The 22,965-nt window shown below is 39.5% G+C and overlaps 1 protein-coding gene across 3 annotated transcripts in view; it reads left to right on the forward strand.

The window, feature by feature from the left end:
- Positions 1–22,854, forward strand: part of ARFGEF2 (ADP ribosylation factor guanine nucleotide exchange factor 2) — a 33,843-nt gene extending 10,989 nt beyond the window's left edge. For 2 of the 3 annotated variants that reach the window (XM_030963277.1, XM_030963278.1), the window contains exons 10-39: positions 49–283; positions 546–645; positions 868–1,007; positions 1,496–1,604; positions 2,116–2,317; positions 3,045–3,156; positions 3,733–3,938; positions 4,810–4,894; positions 4,986–5,157; positions 6,276–6,427; positions 6,615–6,743; positions 7,075–7,233; positions 8,339–8,486; positions 9,324–9,423; positions 10,185–10,225; positions 10,296–10,465; positions 11,082–11,233; positions 11,384–11,556; positions 11,965–12,125; positions 12,975–13,105; positions 13,214–13,343; positions 13,786–13,921; positions 14,745–14,883; positions 15,026–15,080; positions 15,331–15,445; positions 15,716–15,846; positions 16,853–17,021; positions 17,409–17,547; positions 18,610–18,727; positions 19,405–22,854. In XM_030963277.1, coding sequence (XP_030819137.1) covers positions 49–283; positions 546–645; positions 868–1,007; positions 1,496–1,604; positions 2,116–2,317; positions 3,045–3,156; positions 3,733–3,938; positions 4,810–4,894; positions 4,986–5,157; positions 6,276–6,427; positions 6,615–6,743; positions 7,075–7,233; positions 8,339–8,486; positions 9,324–9,423; positions 10,185–10,225; positions 10,296–10,465; positions 11,082–11,233; positions 11,384–11,556; positions 11,965–12,125; positions 12,975–13,105; positions 13,214–13,343; positions 13,786–13,921; positions 14,745–14,883; positions 15,026–15,080; positions 15,331–15,445; positions 15,716–15,846; positions 16,853–17,021; positions 17,409–17,547; positions 18,610–18,727; positions 19,405–19,581 — 4,186 coding nt within the window. In that variant the 3' untranslated portion in view covers positions 19,582–22,854. The remainder of the gene's footprint in view (positions 1–48; positions 284–545; positions 646–867; positions 1,008–1,495; positions 1,605–2,115; positions 2,318–3,044; positions 3,157–3,732; positions 3,939–4,809; positions 4,895–4,985; positions 5,158–6,275; positions 6,428–6,614; positions 6,744–7,074; positions 7,234–8,338; positions 8,487–9,323; positions 9,424–10,184; positions 10,226–10,295; positions 10,466–11,081; positions 11,234–11,383; positions 11,557–11,964; positions 12,126–12,974; positions 13,106–13,213; positions 13,344–13,785; positions 13,922–14,744; positions 14,884–15,025; positions 15,081–15,330; positions 15,446–15,715; positions 15,847–16,852; positions 17,022–17,408; positions 17,548–18,609; positions 18,728–19,404) is intronic. The other variant, XM_030963279.1, reaches the window with a different exon arrangement.
- Positions 22,855–22,965: the final 111 nt, after the last annotated feature.

The raw sequence follows: 22,965 nt of genomic DNA on the forward strand, positions 1-22,965 counted from the left end.
ATATACTAAGAAAATATAGAAATACATTTAATGTTGAATTTTTTCTAGATCACATGAATTGCGTTCCAAGGTTGTGTCTCTCCAGCTGCTTCTCTCAGTGCTGCAGAATGCTGGTCTGGTTTTCAGGACACATGAAATGTTCATCAATGCAATCAAGCAATATCTTTGTGTAGCATTATCTAAAAATGGAGTCTCTTCTGTTCCTGATGTGTTTGAGCTCTCTCTTGCCATCTTCCTCACACTGCTTTCAAATTTTAAGACCCATTTAAAAATGCAGATTGAGGTGAGAGACTTTTATTCTATAAGTTGCATATGCTCTAGTTCTCAAAATACTGTTCTCAAGTTAAAAAGACAGCTAGAACTTCCATTTTAATGTCTTAGTTTGGTTTGCTTACAAAACTAATATATTACTACTGTATCCAAATTCTAATATGCATGAAATATTACTCTTGAAGAGAAATTACTGAACAGAAATTAAGCTGTACTTTTGATGTGGTTCTAACAAGTTTCAGATTATCAAGTCCTTAATCTTATTTATTTTGCAGGTATTCTTCAAAGAGATCTTCCTGAATATTCTAGAGACTTCTTCAAGTTCCTTTGAACACAAATGGATGGTGATTCAGACTTTAACTAGAATTTGTGCAGGTATTTCCACTGTGTAAAAGAATCACTTCTTCTGGCAGCAGATGAACATTATTTTGCAAAGAAATGTCACGTATCGTGTTTAAGTATGAAAATTTGAATTTGATCCTAGAGTGCTTGGGTTAAATGTCTGGATTCATCTGCAGTGCCTGCTCCAGCTGGCTGATTCCTTTTAAAAATTCTATTGACCAGAATCCTAATACTTCCATTTCCTTTTCTTTTCAGATGCCCAGTGTGTAGTGGATATATATGTTAACTATGATTGTGATTTAAATGCTGCTAATATATTTGAACGTCTTGTAAATGATTTATCCAAAATTGCACAGGGACGAAGTGGGCATGAGTTGGGAATGACACCTTTACAGGTAAGGAAAAGAGCTTTGAAGATAAGGTACTATTGTTTCATAAACAGTGTTATCTTTGCATTGTTACAAATACTTCCAGAGGTTCATGTTTTCCGTAACCTACTGATGTTACTTACTTTTTATTAGTTTAATAATTTGCAATTGGATGCTGAAGCAGTGCCATTAATTACTTGGTGATTTTGCTGCCTGTTTGCACTGTGAGACCAGGCTGCTTCTGGTCTCTTTAGTTTGACTGCCAAGGGAGAGAGAGCCAAATGAGCCTTCCTCTTCCTCAGTTAAATTTCTTTCTTTCTGAAGCTCATACACCAGTGGTACTGTCTGTGGGGTTTGCTTTACACAGACTTTATGCTATATCTCCACCATAAGCATTTTATTTTTAAGATTATACTTTTCCAGTCCTTAGAGGGAGACTATTGTAGAGACTGTTCAGCATGGTTTGTTTGTTTGATTTTTCTTTTTTTATTTTATTCTTCTTCTTCATGTTTTAGGAACTAAGCCTGAGGAAAAAAGGACTTGAATGTTTGGTTTCTATTTTAAAATGTATGGTAGAATGGAGCAAAGACCTTTATGTGAACCCCAATCATCAGACTAGCTTGGGTAAGATTGCTTCTGTATGGAGAGACTGATTTGTTTAATCAGTTCATTCTTGTGTTTGTTCACTGTTTGGAAGCTATTCAGAAGTGTGGGTGCCAGGTTTGTACCTTAACAGTTTGTTTACACAAGTGAGGTATTTTACAAACAGCTGTTAGTGCTGTTGCAGTAACTGATTCTCCAAGTGTCTGTTTTGAATAACCAGGTTCTGTGGATGAGATTTAGCCAGGCCCTTGTCTCCTATAAAGGCTGATGTAGAGCAAGACATGCAACCAGTCTTGGAGTTACTAAGTTGAAGTACATGAATTTCTCCATAGATGCTGCTGGATTTCTGCCTTTTGTTGGATTATTTTGGACTTCCATCAATAGAGCATCTTCATGTAGTATAGTGCAGCCTGCCAAAAAGTATACATGATAAAATAAAAATATTAACTCATAGATATCTACTTAAAAGTTCTGTAACTAAAAGCTCTTGACTGAACAAGGATAAGTTAAGTCTCACCTTGTTTGTAAATAGGTTCATATAAACCATCTGAACAGGAAATGGCTGAAGGTAAATGCCTGGACACTGGAGGGAGACGGAGTAGTGTCAGTTCCTTGGACTCCACTGTGTCGTCGGGAGTCGGAAGTGTTGGTACCCAGACTGCTGTCCCAGATGATCCAGAGCAATTTGAAGTCATCAAGCAACAAAAGGAAATAATTGAACATGGGATAGAACTGTAAGCCCAGTATGACAGGAAAACAAAAGTTCACTTTAAATAAAATGTATTGTTTCTTATGGTCTCACAGTCACACCTGTAGGGACACTTACAAATTGATGTTAATGCTCAAGACTGTTGCCTGCTGTTGTGAAAAAACAGTGGTGGAGGCTGTTGTAGTTAAAAGGAGTTTCATAAAATTCTGGGTGGAGTGGAAGGGGTTTTCACAGCTTTCCTTTTTACTGGCTCAGCTCCACAAGAGTGTGTACGTCTAGAGAGAAGTTGGTTTGAGGGTCACAGTTGTCTTGCAGCTCTTACATGATTTGTTGTCCTTTATTGAAATAGAGTATGAAGAATTAAATTATTGTGCAGCTATGCTTTGCTTGTCTTTCATTAATTTGAAGGTCTGCATGTCTGTAAATGCTAGAGAAAAGTCTTGAACAGCAACATTTTAAACATTTAATGTAGAGTGTCAAATTTTTCATGTTCAAAAAGGTGAGTTTTGTGGTTTTTCAGCAATAATTTCTAAGGTTATCAGCAACTCAGTGTACCTTATGAGGTGGAGCCTATGGTGTGATACAGGTAATAGATTTGTTGCACATTCTTTAACTTTTTTCCTAACCAGAAAGAAAAGATGTGGAGCTACAGCACAGAATCTTTGATTTATGAGGACTCTGTAAAACTCAAATTTTATAGGCTGTTATATTTTTAATTGTATGTCAATTTCCCCGTGTTTTTGTCTGAATAGGTTTAATAAAAAGCCAAAGAGAGGAATACAGTATCTACAGGAGCAGGGAATGCTTGGCACTACAACAGAGCACCTGGCACAATTCTTGCACCAAGAGGAACGCCTCTGCTCTGTAAGATTACATGCAGCACATTTATACCCTTGCCCCTGTACCTTCAGCCCTGCCCCTGGTATCTGTGTGCCCCTGCTCTGGAGTTCATATCTTAGAGAAATGAGCGTGCAAGGCTCCTCATGGACATACCTAATGCTGCAGCTACCTGCTGTTTACTTGCTGTCCCAGGCTACTCAGTAAAGTACTGTGTTATAGTAAAGTTCTGGAGGGTTCTCCATCAATGGAATGTGCATTTTGTCTGTCCCTGGAGGCTGGAGGGAAACAGAGCAATGTCCAGAGCAAGGGAGGATCGTGTGCTGCAGTGGCAAAGCATTCTCTGCTGTGTGTGCAGCTGGGCACAGTTCAGCTTTCCTTGGCACTGCAGTAATGCAGATCTTGCCTTTGGCAGTGAGGGAGGCAGGAATATGCAGACTGAGGGGGCATATCTGGGACCCCTGTCCCTCCCTTGGCTGCTCTGCCCATGCGGCAGCGTGTCAGCTTTATGGAGCTGACTGCTGTGCAACTCTTGGCATAGAAGCCCTCTTGCAGAGCTGGCACTTGGATTGCGCAGTAATAACTGTCTCTTGTGTTTTTTAGACTCAAGTAGGGGAATTTCTTGGGGAAAGCAGCAAGTTTAACAAGGAAGTGATGTATGCCTATGTAGACCAGCTTGATTTCTGTGGAAAAGACTTTGTCTCTGCTCTGCGTATATTTCTGGAAGGTTTTCGTCTGCCAGGTGAAGCCCAGAAGATTGATAGATTAATGGAGAAGTTTGCTGCTAGATATATTGAGTGCAACCAACGGTAATTCAAACCCTTTCTATCAGATCAGTGCCCAAAGAACATTCCCTGGCTGTACTGTTGTGTGGCCCTTAGGGGCAGGGGATTGATTAAGCCCGTACCAGGCCAGGAACTTTTGCAGGCTTGTGTGAGGAGGAGATCTTGCTGCTGATATTGGATAGGAAGGATACTGATGCTGTCATTTCTTTAAATCCCAAGTACTTGCTAAAAGGAATTACTGGAAAAGGAAAGCCCTAAGTACGTTAAAATCCAACAGCTAATACAGAGACAATTTTAGACGAATGTAGATCAGGCAAGTATAAAAAACTGTATTAAGCAGTAGAAATGGCTAGAATTAAAAAAAATTCATGACAAAAACAACTAATAGCATGTTACAGTGCTTTTGCTTGCCTGTTAGATGTGGAACAAAATGTGTATGTGTTATTTGATATCAAATAGGCAAAGTTGCTATTGTTCCTAGTGCAATCAACACTGAAGTTTAGTCAGGCTTAATTAGTTCCCTTTCCTTAGTCCAGTTGGTGTATCAGTGGGTTGGTTTTATATCAATCTTTATGAAACTCTGTGAATAAAAAATAAGCTGTCATTTAACTTCTTTAAGATTATACATTACTGTTCTTTGGGTAATCGTTAGGGAATGTACTTGAAAATCTCAGTCTAGTTTTCAATATTGCAAAGATGATGCACTTCCCCACCCTTTTTATTTGTGTTTTAAACTGCTAGGGCTTTGATGCATTTCTAATGGTTAGCTTCAGGCTTTGTTGGCTCTTTGGTTGAGTCCATAGCACTTCTGGGTATTTTTCTTATGTATGGAACTAGAGCTAATGGATTGAGGAACTGGGAGTCTATAAAACTGTTTTGTTTTTTCCTCCCTCAGGCAAACACTATTTGCTAGTGCAGACACTGCCTATGTTTTGGCATACTCCATTATAATGCTGACTACAGACTTGCACAGTCCACAGGTAAAAATTTTAAAAATCCAGACTTAGAGGAGTACAAAGGTCCCTGGAATTTGCATTCAAAATCTGATATCCAACTTATTCCTTCTTACAGGTAAAAAATAAAATGACCAAGGAGCAATACATTAAAATGAATCGAGGAATCAATGACAGTAAAGACCTGCCAGAAGAGTATTTATCCACAATCTATGAAGAAATAGAAGGAAAGAAAATTGCGATGAAAGAGACAAAAGAATATGCAATTACAACCAAGTGTAGTAAACCAAGTAAGAAGGAACTAGAAACTGGGAAGACCACAGTGCTCTTGAACTGTGGCAGGAACTAAGGGATGGCACAGTGGTGTGCAGAGTCCTCGTGAAAATGCCTTGGGGCAATACATAAAGTACATTTGGAATGGTTGATAGAGGTATATGGAACAAAGCCGGCTCAGTTACAATTTAACACTGCCTTCCGTGGTGGGAAGAGCTGTGTTGGTGCCTCTGGCACCACTGCAGAGCAGCACTAGAAACCAGATCTCTTGGGCTTTTTAAACACGAGTGTGAGGAATAACTCGAGAGGGAAATTACTTTGAAATTAACTTGTTTTTGTGTGCTAGACTATGAGCAAGGGCTTGATTTGGGCTGGTTTTTTGTCTTTCTCCATAGCTCAGTGGCTGGGAGGTGTCATAGTCCTTGTAGTAGCGTTTGAAAACCAGAGAGATTGGAGAGTTTGTCGTAATCTATAGTCACCTCTCCTTATACAGACCAAATGAGGGCTTCTTTGTGTAGCATGCAGTAGAAACCAGTATCCCCAGCTGTACCCTACTTTTACTCAGAATAACTGGTACTAATTTAATTCAAATTTGTAAATTCTGAATCTTCAGCATAGTGGTTTTCCCAGTATTTTTATGCTGTTTGCAGGTATTCTCAATCAAAATAGGAACAAAATTAATTTGCTTGAAAATGGAAGTTGCACCCTGTAGTATAAGGGTAAAAAAGCACTAAGTTATTAATTTATTTGCCATGGTGATGAGGGCTTGTTTTGTTTTGGGGATGTGAGCTTAAGAAGACGTAGGGTTTTCCATCCACTTTTACAGGCAGAATGACTTAATAGAGTATGCACCTCTGACTTGGAGCAGTTAGATAATAGCATGTGTTATATAGTAAAGGGCTGAATTAGTTGTTTTGCACAGAATAACGTCTTAAGTATGGGTGTGGTTTTTAGTGCTGGATTTCCTTGCTTGCAGCCTGGGGCAGCCTCCTGACTTCGAAGATTTTGCAAGATTTCTGTCTTTAGATTTTATTTGCAATACCTTTATTTAACATTTTGTGATGCTCAGTGTGAAGAGAAGGAATATGCTCTTGTAAGAAAAGCAAGCAATGTCTGTGTGTGGTGTTCCCCTTAGGTGTAGCTAATGAGAAGCAGCGGAGGTTGTTGTACAACTTGGAAATGGAACAAATGGCAAAGACAGCCAAAGCCCTCATGGAGGCAGTGAGCCATGCAAAGGCACCTTTCACCAGTGCCACTCACCTGGATCATGTCAGACCCATGTTCAAAGTGAGTGTCAGGTTCTCACTGTATCTTTGTTGTGAAGAGTTTAAAGCATGGGAAAAAGAGTGGAAAATGACTTTGAAAAGTTTACTAATGAAACACATGGACTCTTTGGATATATTTGGCTTCAGTAACCAGTGTTTTGGGCTAAAGCTGTAAGAGACCTCTGAATTTAGTTTCTTCCTCTGTTTAGCTTGTCTGGACTCCACTGCTGGCAGCTTACAGTGTTGGCTTGCAGAACTGTGATGACCCAGAAGTTGCGTCGCTGTGTTTGGAAGGAATACGCTGTGCCATCAGAATAGCCTGTATCTTTGGAATGCAGGTTGGTGCCAGACTTAGCCTGGGACTCGCTGAGGGCCATGTGGGCTCTGGGAGGCAGGTGAAGAATTACAAACAGCTTATGCATAGAAGATGAAGTGTCTCATCTGCTTCCTTGAAATGGTAAAAGGTCTTGATGTAATCAAGCATTTCTTCAACTCTGCTTTTCTTGCTGAATCTTCTATTAAGAGCGTTTGCTGACTGGCATCCTACTCTTGTTCAGCTGGAAAGTGCTCTGACCGTGCCAGCTATCCATAGAAGAAAAATTTGTAGTCAAGTTGCTTTCTCTGGTTCTTTGGGGACTTGATTTTCGTGCTTGTTTCTCTCCCTTGTAGCTTGAACGAGATGCTTATGTACAGGCCCTTGCTCGTTTTTCCTTGTTGACTGCCAGTTCCAGCATTACAGAAATGAAACAGAAGAACATTGATACCATTAAGACACTCATTACAGTTGCTCACACAGATGGCAACTATCTTGGCAATTCTTGGCATGAGGTAAATCTTTATTAGTTTAAATAGTGAACATGGTGTCATATTTTTTCTTCTACTATCAGCTCCCAGAACTTACTCAAAAATCTGAAGAAAGTGCATTATATTGTTAAGTTTTTGTGGTTTTTTTCTAATATGTAGATAAAAATAATGCACTGCATTTTTTTTGAAGACCCTGTGGATACTGTGTGACAATATTGTAATTTTTACGGCTGCATTTGATATAGGATTTAAATTATACAAAAAAATCTCATTTGGCTTCAGAAAATTTCTCATATAAACTATTGTATTCTTACTCATGGAAACAAAGATATTCTAGTTTACAGGTCCAGACTTGTCTGTGCAATGTTTGACAACATTTACATCATAAGCACATGAAAAATTAGGGCTAAAATACTTTGGTGGATGATTGGTAAAAATTAGCTATCAGGATTATATGCATTTTCTTAAAGCCTATTTTCCAAGAGCAATTTTATCAGCTCTAAGTCTGTGCTGTTGGTAAAAGGAGCATTTCTGCTGCATTATGTTCTCTGGCTCTAGTCTTGGACTACATGATATGAGCCAAAATGTACTAGAGCTGACAGATGCCTCAGACCTGGCTCACAGCACATTCTCCTGAGTGCTTGTGCTAGCCAGCGGATGTGGCTGTGGGAGAGGAAGAAGGAGGCAAGCACAGCTTTGGCATTTAAACTCTCTAGGTTGGAATGTTGTCACTCAAGTTGTGATAGCTGCAATGTTTCAGTCTTTTCATCTCTAGGACAATGTAGTCTCTAGAAGATCAGCTCCAGTTTTTTTATAGTCTTGAAAGTTGATGGTGTAAAAATAATGAAAAGGTATCCTTTAGTAGTTAGAGATCCAAGTTAGATTTTGGAGCACTGTTTATTTTATTCTTGTATTGGAATGATTCATGGTGGCTGATAGTATTGAATGCAATCAACTTAATTTTCAGTTTTATTAGTAATGTTTTAGCTCCATCAAAGCTCTTATAACGCAGTGCTGTTTGAATGGTTGGAGAACCTAGGAAGATCGTAAATATTAAACACAAATATATGTTAAGAATAAAAAGATGGTGGTGTGCAGAAACACAATGTTAAATTTCTTTTGGTTTCAGATCTTGAAATGTATTAGCCAGCTGGAACTGGCACAGCTCATAGGAACTGGTGTGAAAACTCGGTATTTGTCTGGCTCTGGGCGTGAGAGGGAAGGCAGCATTAAGAGCTATGCCTCTGCAGGAGAAGAGTTTATGAGCCTGGGATTAGGTGAGATTATTAATCCCGAACTTCACAAAACTGCACATACAAGTGGAGTAAGGATGTTAAAGAATCCTCAGTGTTATAACATACTTGAATATATTTACTTGCTTCCAGGGGAAGCTGTATTGGATTAATGAAACTGTGTATTCTAATATGTGTTTATTATTACCAAATCTGTTGTAACTGTAGAATTGGGTTAAGCTATTTAATAACTACGCCACATTTATTTGTTGGAATATGTTGTTGTCAAAACTGTTTTGCTGTACGAACTCATGGTTTTGTTAAAAGTATTAATTAATAGAAAAAAAAAGCCATTTATTTTTAGGAATTAATAGATGTTTCAGTTGGTTTTCCAAAGGAGTTTCATATCTTTACATGTTGGGCTTTCTGTTCCAGTTTGTGTTGTTTCTGCAGTGTGTACAAGAAACAAATCGTAGATTTTTGTCTTAAATTAGAGGGACAAGGCAAGTTGCATTAATCTTTGTAAAACCACTAAGGGAACAAATTAATTTTTTTAAAAACTTTGGAGTGGATGCTATAATGATGATTACAATCAATACAGAACTGTGTTCAGCATTAACTATTTGTAGCTGACTTAGAGTTCATCTTTTAAAATAGTATTTTATCTGTTCCAATTTTATTAACAATATCATATCACCTTAATTTAATAAATATGATATTTAGCTGTGTAATAATCTGGCAACAGCACTATCTGCTCCATATAAATTACATGGTAGCTAGAAGCAGTAGTCACTTCTCCTTGTCTACTTGTTTGATGTTGGAGTTAATATAAAGTCATTATTTCCTAATGGCAAATACTTTTTTTAAATGAATTTATGGCAGGGAACCTCGTTGGGAGTGGGGCTGACAAACGGCACATGGCGAGCATCCAGGAGTCTGTGGGGGAGACCAGCTCGCAGAGTGTGGTGGTAGCAGTAGACAGGTACTGACAATGTCGCCTCTGCACTCTTACCTAAACCATCATCTTTGTCATCTGCCTTTCTGAAATGTTGTCTAAAGACATGCTTCTCTCCTAAACTATTTGTTGGAATGGGAGTTCTTAGTAACCACTGGTGCAATGGTGCAAGTCTGCACAGTCATATATTCAGACTTGCAGTGTTTATTCTAACCATGGACATGTCTCTTACCACATCAAAGTCCAGGACATTCGGCAATGTTCTCCGCTTTATCAGTGTTCTATATGGACCACTATCAGCAGTCTGAACTCCTCTACAGCTGAAGGGCAAGAAGGGACAAGAGTGCATCCATAGTCTTTCTCCTGTCTGTTTTGACAGCCACAGCCAACTGTATTCTTAGAGGATATTAAGATCAAAGGTGGCTGATAACCAGTAAAGTCTTGTAGCAAAGCTTTCTGTCTGTTTATTGTCCCCATGAAATTTAACATGCTGTCACCCAAATGAGTGTTCCAGTATAATTTGGCCTGGGTAAACTTGTGAGCCTGTGCCTGTTGCTGCAGTGGGGTAGGAGCATGGTAGGCTGTGACTTGGTGCAGGAAAGAGGATGCTTAGACTAAGGAAAGATGCATGTACTGCTGCCAAGGAGCAAGAATACAAGAGGTGCAGAGTTCATGGCATGGAGAACTGTGAAGTACATCCAGATGTGCTGACCTTTTGCTGCAGCTCTGAGCTGTAACCGATTCTTGCGGATGTGCAGCTGAAACTCCAACTCCTGTATTTGTTGTAGGATATTCACGGGCTCCACAAGGCTGGACGGGAATGCCATAGGTACGTATGGTGTGTTCCAGGGCCCCTGGCACAGGAGCAGCCTGGCTCACTGCAGGCTTCTCCCGTGCAGTTGACTTTGTGCGGTGGCTGTGTGCTGTGTCCATGGACGAGCTGGCGTCCCCGCACCACCCACGCATGTTCAGCCTGCAGAAGATCGTGGAGATCTCCTATTACAACATGAACCGCATCAGGCTGCAGTGGTCGAGGATTTGGCATGTGATTGGAGATCACTTCAATAAGGTACTCTTTAAACTAATATTACACAATATGCATAAGTAGTGGGACTTCTTTAATCAGCTTTCTGTGTTGTTAGTGGTTTGAACTCTGATATTGAAAAAAATTCCATTTGAGGCACCTAAAAGAAGCACCTACTTAAAAATCTAAAGTGTACAAATATAAATGTTTATAGGAAGGATCTTTAATTATATACTCGTCATTATATCATTTGGTATTTTTGTAATTTGTCTTTTTCTTCAGATAAAATGCCAAGTTAGTTTTCCTCTGAAATGTACACAAGTGATCCTTGAATAACAGTTGTTTTCCTTGGGAAATTGAATCATGTTAGGATGAGATTTTTAACCAAAGATTCAATTTATTTCATTGTACTGTGTTTTAATTTTAGCACCTAGCTGGCTATTACAATTCTGCTTGATGCATTCAAAATCCGTGGGTCTGTTTAGATGGATGTAATGAGAGAAATTCCCCTTCAACAAGAACCCCTTCTTTCCCAAGCATCAGAATACTAGAATGTGCTAGCAGTGTTTAGTGGGCTGAGATGGAACTTGAGTGACGAATTTGTTACTCATATAAATGACACATTAATTGATAAGTGTTTGAAAATATGCTTTTCTTCTAGGTTGGGTGTAACCCCAATGAAGATGTTGCCATCTTTGCTGTAGACTCATTAAGGCAGCTGTCAATGAAATTTCTTGAGAAGGGAGAGTTAGCCAACTTCCGCTTCCAGAAAGACTTCCTAAGGCCTTTTGAGCATATTATGAAGAAAAACAGGTGTGAGGCACTGCAATTTCTGCTTTAGCTTTAGTCCCACTTAAGGATGTCACTTGGTATGGGTCATGGTCATGTACAGGGAAGTGGGGGAGTTACTTTGTGCAAGTGTAAAGTAGTCTTGCATTCTTTTCTCTTCTTTTTTTTTTTAAGATCTCCGACTATTCGAGACATGGTGATCCGCTGTATTGCTCAGATGGTGAACTCTCAAGCTGGTAACATTCGTTCTGGCTGGAAAAATATCTTTGCTGTCTTTCATCAAGCAGCATCAGACCACGATGGGAATATCGTAGAGCTGGCCTTTCAGACTACAGCACACATAGTTAGTAAGTAATGCTTGACAGATGCATGCACCAAAATTAGCCTGGCTGCTGTGAGTCAGCTTCAAAAGGCTCATCTGAATAAGGCTTTTGTATTTCCAGGCAAGTAGACATGCAACCTTGCAGACTGTTTAAACTCTGCAGCTGAGTCAGACCCTTTAAGTCTCTGGAATGCTATGGACAGGACAAACTAGATACAGCTATTCTGCTGTAGAACTTAGGAATGTGGTTAGTGAGGTGGGACAGGGAAGAATGCAGAAGAGGGCAAAGAACCATATTTAATGTAGAAGATCTGGCTCTTTTGTGTTTGTCTGATCCATAGCAGTATGCCATGGGTGACGTGTCTAGATTGATGCAGTTTATCTATGGATTTTAATATCAGTAATTTTTAAAAAGTGTATTTGTTCTTCACAGCAAATATTTTTCAGCAGCATTTTCCAGCAGCAATTGACTCATTTCAAGATGCAGTAAAATGCCTCTCTGAGTTTGCCTGTAATGTTGCCTTCCCGGATACCAGCATGGAAGCCATCAGGCTTATTCGCTATTGTGCAAAATATGTCTCAGAAAGACCACAGGTATATTTGAATTTTTACCCCTGCTGCATTTTCATACTCTCTTCTACTGTTAGATGGAGATCAATTACTAAGAAAGGGCTTTCATACTCAAACTTCAATTGCAAGTGTTTGTATTCAAAGCTTATTTGCATTAAGGAGAAATTTTGGTAATATGTAAGCAGTAAACTAGGGCTAGTTAAGTAATGTTAAGTCTTGTAAGTCCAAATGGGAAATAACTAAATTAAATAATCTTTGGGTTTTTTTTGTTTTGTTTTGTGTGGGTTTTTTTGTTTGTTTTTTTTTTTTTTCTTGTGGTGTTAAGATGACTTGGAAAGCAGTGCTTCCTGTTCTGTCACCCTAGTTATGTCTAGTGCAGTTGGTTACAAATGTGTATTCTTCTCCATCAGTCTGTTGTGTGAATACTGAATGTAATAATCACTGGCTAGGGAGAGCCTGGAGTTACATTGCAGTTGCATGTCCCCAGTGCACACTGCATTCAGTGTACCAAAGACTTGTAGAACTGGTTTCTGCCAATTTTAGATTTCCTTTTTATGAGTATTGATATAACAGTTGTCTGTCACTGTTAAAGTAGCTTTCTAAGAAGTCCAAACCTCAGCAACTTGTAAGGCCTTTATCCGGACTGAAGTAAAAATGAATTGAAGTATTTATTTCCATATATTATTTTCTAGTATTTTTGCAAATAATTACATCTCAGAGCTATACTTCTGTTTTGCAGAATTTGAGTGTTACAGTACGAACTAAGCTAACTTTCCAAGTTTCTCTGTACCACTGGTAGTATCTAAATTTGTTACATATAAAGATTTTTAAGATAATTTTTTCTTTAAATCTTTTTTCCTACTGATCTTCAAGGTATTAAGAGAATACACAAGTGATGACATGAATGTGGCTCCTGGGGACAGAGTATGGGTCAGAGGATGGTTTCCTATTTTGTTTGAACTTTCTTGTATCATCAATCGTTGCAAGCTAGATGTTCGTACAAGGTAATAATGCTTTTCTTTTTTTCGTTTTATCTTTTAATTCATGTAGTGAAGATATCACAGGAATACATTTTAACATCTGTTCCTATGCTTGTTTGGGTTTGTTTATAGAGGCTTAACAGTGATGTTTGAAATCATGAAGAGTTACGGGCATACCTTTGAAAAGCACTGGTGGCAAGACCTGTTTAGAATTGTGTTTCGGATTTTTGATAATATGAAACTCCCTGAGCAACAAACGGAGGTAAAACCAAAAATAAAACCCCAAAAAGCAAGCATTCCCTAGAGTTCTCTTTTTAAGAACTTGCATGTCTGAGTCAGCAGTTTCTATTGACATCGGATATGGCCACCCCATACTGCCCCAGACTTAACTAAACACATTCTGTATTCCTTCGAATTCTGTGGCATGAATGAAACTTTCCACAGTCTAGTGACCTGTGTGTGTGTCCATGTGATTATTTTCAAGAAGAATATTCTTCTTCTGTTGTAAACATGTACAATTTTCTGACCATTGTTCATGTGGCCAGCTGAGTGCTTCTGATAAGACATCTGTGGTCATGAGGTTTTAGTTCTGAGTTCTCCTCTCCTCAGAGCTGTGTCTTTTGTTGACCAGCCATGTATAAGCCAAGTGTTGTAATCATGCAAGAATCCCCATAAAACCAAAGACTTTTCATTTTCTGTCCCAGAAATCAGAGTGGATGACCACGACATGCAACCACGCCCTTTATGCCATCTGTGATGTGTTCACACAGTTCTATGAAGCTTTGCACGAGATCCTTCTTCCTGACATACTTGCACAGTTACACTGGTGTGTAAAACAAGGTACCTTATTTACCTGTATCTTTTGAATAAATGTAGTTTTAAATGGTCATTACTTAAGGGGAAGGTTAGCTGAATTTTGGAAGAATAAAAGTTCCCATTAGGACAATATGTTTTGCAGTAGATTGATGCAGTATCTTGAATATTTGAGCATCAATCTTTTTATTGAGTTAGGCAACTTTTTTGTTACTGTGTCCATAAGGGACTCATGGTGTTACTGTGACACAGCAAAAGCTTTTGGAGAATGGGTCAATCTTCTGAACCTTCTGCCCACAAACTTTTGTAGTTTGACTGCAGCGATACATTACCTCCTTTATTTACACATAGAGATACATGCATGCATTCTGATTTTTTTCTTTTTTATTATTTGCTGGCACCTGCTTCTTCCCCCTTCTCCCAGCCAACGAGTACTTCTAAATACAGCTTTGTAAAGAACATGTTTTCTTTCTGGCTCCAAGTCTTACACATGAAATCCTGCATCTTACTACCATGGAATATTGGGGGCCGATCTTGAAGTAAATCATAAGTTTCCGATTGCTGCTTTTCCTTCCTTTTTCTCACTCTATGCTTCCCTTCTGCTTCTGCCCTGTCTTTTGTTTTCCCTAGTTGTATTTCCATCTCATGAAGGCTATTTTGAAAGTCTTTTTTTTATTCAGTAGGTTCTTCAGCTTCATATTGTTGTAACATATTGTATAGGTAAGGTTTGAGCCAAGAGACTCTGCATTTCACAGTATTGGTAAAAAAATTTAATGGAGCAGTAATAGGGAATACTTAATTTTTCCTTGATATTGTAGAAGTTGATAAATATGGAACATTTCTTTTACAGATAATGAGCAGTTGGCACGATCAGGTACAAACTGCCTAGAAAACCTGGTAATACTCAATGGACAGAAATTCAGCCCTGAAGTCTGGGGCCAGACATGCAATTGTATGCTAGAAATCTTCAAAACAACTATTCCTCATGTGTAAGTTCGTAAGTTTAATTCTTATATTGATACCCAATTCTAAAGCAACAATATTTACCTTTTTTTTTTTGGCTTTTTTCTGTTTTTTTTGATTTTTGTTTGATGCTTTTTGTTGTTGTTTTGTTTCTTTAACTCTTTGAAGCTTGCTGACATGGAAGCCTGTAGGAATGGAGGAAGATTCATCTGAAAAACACTTGGTAAGAGTTAACTCAGGGTGATAAACTGACTTGAAGGGTTTTGTGTTAGGTTAGCTTTTGAAATTTTTTGTAGTCAATATAGTTGTCAAGGAATTGATAGTAGATTGTGTTTGGTGTTACTGTAAAAAATGATGTAAAGAATGGATGCAGAAAACCTTTGAATCTAGGATTAGAGAAGTCCTCTGAAAAGTGATAGCTGGTTGGGAGTTAGTGTTTCAGATTGTTGGAATTGCTCTGCACTCTCTTCTAGGATTTGGACCTAGATCACCAGTCTTTAAGCAGCATGGATAAAAATGCTTCTGAAAGAGGACAAAGCCAATATTCAAATCCAACAGATGAGAGCTGGAAAGGTGGGCCTTACACAAGTAAGGAAAACATACAAGCTTTTTCAATGCACCTTTATAGCCAGTCTTAATTCACTTCTGCAGCTCTCTACAGAAAGTTTTGGGGCAGTTAAACTTGGGATAAGTCTTTGCAATTTGTGATTATGTCTTGCAGTGAGATTTTCTCTTTAGAAGATAATTCACAGCATTACTAAATACCAAATTATTAAGGGGAATGTCATATTTTGCTAGTTTACTGTAAGTGAATAATCATTAATTGCTTCTGAAACTTGTGTTGCTCCATTTCATTAGACCAGAAACTATTTGCTGGCCTCCTGATCAAGTGTGTGGTACAGCTGGAGTTGATACAGACCATTGACAACATAGTGTTCTATCCAGCAACAAGCAAGAAGGAAGATGCTGAGCACATGGCTGCAGCTCAGGTACCATCAGACTTACTTGTAACCTTGTGGTGACAGTAAAGTACAGACTATGGAACACTCTGACATGTTCACAAAATAGTCTGCTCCTGACTTTTAGCATTACCCTGAATGTGTGTGTAAACTACTTTTAAGTTGTGATTTTTTTATCTGCCTCCAGTGTTGCCTGGTGCTCTGCCTGTTGTAGTATTCTATTACCTTACTTTTTATTATCAATGTAATAGATTATAGTTGTTTTATCATGAATACATACTATCAAAAATTGTTTTTGTTTGTTTGGGGAAAGCATTCTTTTCTGCTCATTAGACTGAGTGTCTTCATTTAGCCACAGCTGAAGCTCCGCTCAGTCTCTGGATATTTGCACTGGAAGTTGAACTTCAGCAAGGTCAATGGTCAAGATTTCATTCATTGCTGGCTTCAGAGATGTCCCTGTCCCTGAAAGTTCTGATTCTGGGTAGTAGTGCACAGTAGCTCTGGCTTTACTGTTAATAAAGCTATAAGCTGGAAGTTCTGGCTAGGGCATTCAGGTAGTGTTTTGGGGATGGTATAGTTAAATTCCTATTGAAATTAGCTAAAAATATTGACCAATTTAATTAAATTTGACATGAGCCAAAGCTGAGGAATTTCTACACTAGGCAGCATTTAAACCCACACTGTTTTTGTTGTTCATTTTGATGTTTTTAGAATTTAACAGACCTACTCAGTCAGCTTGTAGAGAAGAGGAAATGTTCTGTTCTGTATTGCTGTGACTGGAATGTTTCAATAAGGGAGTTGTTCCCTCACTCTTGAGTCTTATTTTCATATCAGTAACTAGGATAGATCATAACTTCTCTCTTCTTAAGTACTCCACTAAGAGGAATACGACTCTGATCTTTGACAGGACCACCCTGCTGTGTTGTGCTGCACTAATACTTCATTGCATCTATAAATGGAATTAGAGTTACTGGAGTTTACAGCATGTGCTCTCGCTCGCTCTCTCTCTCTCTGTCCCTCTCCCCCTGCTCTTTAGCGAGACACATTGGATGCAGTTATCCACATTGACACAGAAGACCAAGGAATGTATAAATATATGTCTTCACATCACCTTTTTAAGTTACTGGATTGTCTGCAAGAGTCTCACTCATTTTCAAAAGCCTTTAATTCAAATTATGAGCAACGAACTGTGTTATGGAGAGCAGGTGAGGTTTTTATTTTTATTTGATAAAAATGCTGAACTACACTTCTAACTTTAAGTATCATGACACAGCAATGTGCCATTGCAATCTAGAGTTTATTGGACAGTTGCATGCTTTTATTGCTTGTCTCCTTCCTGGTGACTTGAATAATTCTGTTTGCTAAATTATATGCTTTTTTTTGGTTAAAGTAGAGCTGCACAGCTGGTACTGCTGTAGTTAAGTATCTTTATAAATAAATCAGAACTCAATCAAAATCAAGGAGGAGGAAATACTGTTTGGACAAGAAGTCATTACTGGTCACTAATGCAGATATTATTGATAAAATTTATTTTTGGCTAGTAATGCCAGCTTTGGATGATCCCTCTTGTCCTGTGTGGGGCTGATTTCTAGGGTTCAAGGGTAAATCAAAACCCAATCTCCTAAAACAAGAGACCAGCAGCCTGGCATGCTGCCTGAGGATCCTGTTCCGGATGTACATGGATGAGAGCCGGCAGGAGGCCTGGGACGCGGTCCAGCGGCGGCTGCTCAGGTAGGACAGCCCTGCCCTGCCTGGGGGGACAGCCCTGCCCTGCCTGGGGGGGACAGCCCTGCCCTGCCTGGGGGGGACAGCCCTGCCCTGCCTGGGGGGACAGCCCTGCCCTGCTGGGGGGGACAGCCCTGCCGGGGCATGTGGCCACTCTGAGTTCACTTAGCAGTAAGGAAGCAATCTACCTATAATAGATGAAGCACCTTCTTGCCTGACATAGGCTTTTCTTTGTGGAAGTGCTGGTGTCTAAATAGCTTTCCCAGCTCAGTACATAGTGATAGAGGTATAATAGGATACGCTAATTGAAAAAGAGTGCAGTATAAGCTGCTGTACACCTGGAATTTAAACAAATGTAGAAAGTAGTTCTAAATTAATATAAAAAGATATTTGGGTGAGTTGGTACATAAAAGTTGAAAGTACTAGTTTCTTATCAAATGTGGAGATCTCCCAACTTGCTCTTGGTACTAATCAATGGATTCTGATCTACCATCACCTATGGACATGTTAATCTGCTTAGTCCTTCTTTAACTTTTTTAGAGTGTCCTAAAAATAACCATAGTAAGTCGTACAGTTTGTACCTTGTGTTGACAATCTGCAGCAGGGACCAAAAATTTATTAATACAATAATAATTCTTCCTTAATGTATGATGCTGAGCCGTCCAGATCTTTTTTAAACCAGTCCAGATTGGAGGGAGAGCTCTCTCGTGGTTCTGTTGCCTAAGCTGTCCCAATGTCAGGGTCAGGAAATAATGTTTGCAGGTTGAAAGTGACAGCACTTCAATTACAAAATGTTTATCAGGCAGATTAATTTTCCTTTTCCTTCTCTGTCACCAAGTATTTCCATTCAGTTACATGAAAAGTATTTCATTTCAGTCATCTGGAACAATTCCTGTACCAGAAAAAGGAAATTTGTGTAGTTAAAGTTGTTGCATGTGATTGAAAACTTTCCCATGGAAGTGCATCTTGCTTGAAAACAAAGTACACTGAGTGGACAAACAGATCATGTAATCAAAAACTTTACAAGGGTTTTCTTTATGGTTTGTGTGAACTGTGCCATCTCTGCAGTGTGTGCAGTGAAGCCCTGGCGTATTTTATTACTGTCAACTCGGAAAGCCACAGAGAAGCCTGGACCAATCTCCTGCTGTTGCTTTTAACAAAAACACTAAAAATCAGTGATGATAAGGTAAGAAGGGGCTGGAAGTCATGTCTGCTTTTGGGTATGTTTTTCATTCTTGCTTCAGCCTGAGTTCAGTCTTTATTTCCATCCAGGTTAGAGGTGGGCCGTTCCTCACAGTGAGTGCTCTCCTTGCAATACAGCAGTGGCAGCTCCACTGTCTGCAGGCATTCTGCATTGTGGAAATGGGGCTGCATCCGTGCAATTCCCAGTTGTGTAGGAATGCGGATAGAATTACTGAACATTGTGCTTTTTCATATAAAAGCACAATGAGTGTGCAGTAAGGGAGAGGCTTATGCTGTATTACAGCCGCACAGGAATGGTAAGGGTGAATTTCATGCCTGTAAAATTGGAATTCCAGTTTCCTTGGCCGCCTTGGCAAGAATAATTTTCACGATCTTGGCCCTTTGGAGGAAAACCAAATATTCATGTTGCTACAAATAGACTCTGGTACTACCTCTTGGCTGAGAAGTCACAAAACCCTGACTCTGTTTAGGGGGTAACACCAGAGCATGCCCTGTGTGTGCTGCTGCTGCAAACAACACGGAGCTCGGTGCCCTTGGGCCATTGGGAGGGCTTGGGTGAGACCTGGTGTTTTAACAAATTGCTGTAGCCATGAATGTGTCAACATTTTTTATTTTGCTGTAGCAGTCGAGAATGACATCCTGTTTCTGTGTCTTGGCCAGTTCAGGGCACACGCTTCCACATATTACCCGTACCTGTGTGAGATCATGCAGTTCGACCTGATCCCCGAGCTGCGGGCGGTGCTGCGCAAGTTCTTCCTGCGCATCGGGCTGGTGTTCAACATCTGCATCACGGGCGAGCAGGCACGCACAGCTGGCATGAGCCTGCCTTCCTGGTAGCTCCCAGTGAGGCTGTTACACCGGCCTGTATGTAAAGCTGTGTCCAGAGATGGATTGAAGTGGATGGGAAAAAACGGGACCCTGGTGTATCACCACAGGAGCAAGTTATTCTTACCACAATGACATTTGGGAACGAGGAAAATAATCCTGTTCTGTCCATCTTACAGAAGTGTCAGCAGTTTTGTTTAAATTATTGCTTACAGAGTCAATATAGTAGGCGTGCAGTCTCTTTGTTTCAATGCTAATCATTTGTATGATCCAGTATGTCTCTTCTAGTCTTTTATGCACTGCTCAGTCTTTCATCCCAGCTAGAGCTGATAAATCAGCTGGATATCTCCACAGACATTATGCCCCTTGGAACTAATGACTGTATTTGTGTAGACTTGTGGTGTTGGCAAATGTTCATAATAAACTTGACTGTGGTGGCCAGTGACTACCCGAAATCCCTCTGGGTTTTCCTTTGTGTCCTGGACCAGGCCAGGCAGGGCACTGGGCTGTTGAAGTGAACAGCCTGGAAGATATTCAGAGAAGGTTTTCCTCCTGTTTAGCAAATGACTTAATTTTTTTTTAATATCAGTACTACATCTTCTGAGACTTATTTTTAGTTTTATGGAAGATTTACATCAGAAGCACCAATAGCATCTACTCCTTTAGCTTATTAGGCTTCTGTTAAAGGCAATTTAAGAAAATGAAAAGGCATTCCTTTTCCTTTCATATATTGGCAGATCATAGAGCATACACAGGAACATCAAAAACAAGGCTCAGAAGAAATAAACCTACCTTTTTGACCCTTGAATATAATTTAGCAGTAATGGTGATTGATTAGCAAAAAGTCCAATCCTTAACACAACTTTGCCTCCTTTTACTACAGATCTGCAAGTTCTGATTTGTCATTTTGTGCAAATGAGTTTTGTTCTCAACTCTTAGTTCCTAGTGGCATCTAAAAACCCTGAATTTCCAGAAAACTGCTCTAGCAAAATTAAACAAGTTCATTCACGTGCTCTAAGGTAACAACACAATTCTGTGCTTTGAAGGCTTTCTGTGAAGCAAAATGTGACATGACACCACAGCTTTGTTTGCCCAAGAGAATTTTCTTTCCTTGAAATGCATCACGTTTCTGTAACAATGTTTCTATGACAGGATGCTGTCTTGACCTTTGAAATAATTTTAAATTTCAAGTTTCAAAACTTAGTTCTAAGCCAGGAAAGTATGGCAGGATGAGAAGTTGCACTTCCTAAAATAATGCAAAGTAGTATTAACTGCTGTGCTATCCAGAGCAGCAAACTCAAAATATTAACAGTATTGAAAGAAAAAAACAAACCAACAAACAGCAACAACAACCTACCTACTTGGGTGGAACTAAGTGTATAATATTACTTTGTTTTTTGAGTTGAGTTTCCTGGTAGGATGGACTCAGGTGAGGTTGTCTTTGGATATGCTGCTCTGAGCTGCTGGGAATGTGCTGTCTTTGGAGGGGTTTTTTTGTTTGTTTGTTTGTTATGGTTGTTGTTTTTTGTTTGGTTTGTTTTTTGTGATCTTTTTTCCAGAGGGTTTTTATGGTGCTCCCTCCTTAATACATCAGTTTGTCCTGTGTAAGCATTGTTTGGGAAAGGTTTTACAGCCAGTAGTAGTGACAAAGCGTTCACAATTTATTTTCACTTTTTATTTTTAACCAAAGAAGAATGGTAGTTGTGGTTCTTTGACTTTTAAATGTCCACTAGGTTAAATCTGTACACTGCTGTTTAGTAGAAGGGAGTGAATGGCTATATATGAAAATAGGAGAAGACTGAAAAATAAGCAATGCTGGTATTTAACTTGCTGCATTTGAAATATCCTTTTGTGTTGCATCTCGTGTAGCTGCTCGTTCCCTGGGAATGTCACTGCATTGGGTACTGCAGAAAATGAAGTATTTATTTTAATTCTATTTAAATCTGTAATAATATGCTATTCCTTTTCTTCTGGTTGTAGGTAGTCCTAAGGAAAATATTTGAACCATTATTTTTCAGATTTGGAATGTGTCACTGCCTCATGGAATGTGTTCCCTCATGTCCCGTCAGACACACCTGGCCCAGCTGCATGTGTCACAGGTTTGAAAGCCCTACAGTCGTGTCTTGAAAAAAGTCTCAATTTTGAGGTCTTAAATGACTTCACAGTTGCTTCATGGGCTTTCTTTAGTGTAAGGGGCAGCATTTGTAGTTTCTGTCTGCACGTAGGATAAGGATATTTAATCCATGCTTCTTTTCAGCCTTTGGTCTGAGACTGTTCTCTTTAAGAAAAGCTTTTGTTGTATTTATACCAGTTACAAACTGCTGAAGTTGGATATGTGATATCCAACCATCCCAGGGTCTGCAGAGCATGAAGGAGAAAGGGGCCTGGGATGCAACTGCATTGTCAGAGTCCAACCCTGTCCCGTTCCTGCAGGCCCTGTCCCCAGCACAGCAATAATCAAATAATCAGGGGGTGCTCAGCTTCTTCCACAGCACTCGTGGGTTTTCCTCAGAGAGTCAGGAAGGGCCAAACCCACCTCCATGCCAGCACAGCTCAGCCCTCACAGCTGGCTCTTCGGAGAGCAGGACTGTGCAGTACAAGGTGGCAGAGCAGTCACCCCTCAGACAGGCTGAGCAACAGAGGGATGTGCAGCTCACCCACCTGTAATGGCAGAAATCCTGCAGACTCCATTGCTTTGGTGTTATGAGTCATTTCAGGCCTCCCGAGGGAAGGGAGGAGGAGAGGATGCTAACAAGGAAAACCCTAAACCCTCCCTTTTGTGGTGATTAAAACCTCCCTTCATGTTGCCTCTGTTGTGTCCTACTGTCCAGGAAAAAGTTGTTTTTACAGCAGTTTGTTATCCATGTCTGGTACCTCACATTCTAAACTGCAAACAGAACAATCTAAACCAATGTCCACTACTACAACCAACACCCCCTCAGGTTTTAGCTCAGTCTTAATATTCAGGAAAAAGATTAAAAATAGTAACTCTGTCAAAAGTGCATCTCCCTTTAATCTGTGACTTCAGTTTGTTCAGCACCTTTGTTTAAAACGTATGTTTTCACATATTTAAAATGCCTGAGTTTTAATATCTCTGTATTAAGTGCATTTACTATCAATAATTTAAAGACTATTCCTTGCGAATGGATGTATAGAGTTCTGGGAGAATACCAAAATTATATAATATGAAAAACTATGTAAAGTTTTCTACATGAAAATACAATGTACAATAGTTATAATATTCCATGCTTTAATCAAGTGATAAATCAATAAAGTTTTACGAAGTGTTCCATTTTTGTTCAGGTGCTTCCTTAAGCGGCTCAGAGGCTTCGGCGCCACTCGAGCTTCTCTGCAGGGTTGGGGGGTTCCGGTTCGTGTTTTATACCGCACGCTCCG

The sequence above is a fragment of the Camarhynchus parvulus genome, chromosome 20, assembly GCF_901933205.1.
Source record: "Camarhynchus parvulus chromosome 20, STF_HiC, whole genome shotgun sequence".
Classification (NCBI taxonomy): Eukaryota; Metazoa; Chordata; class Aves; order Passeriformes; family Thraupidae; genus Camarhynchus; species Camarhynchus parvulus.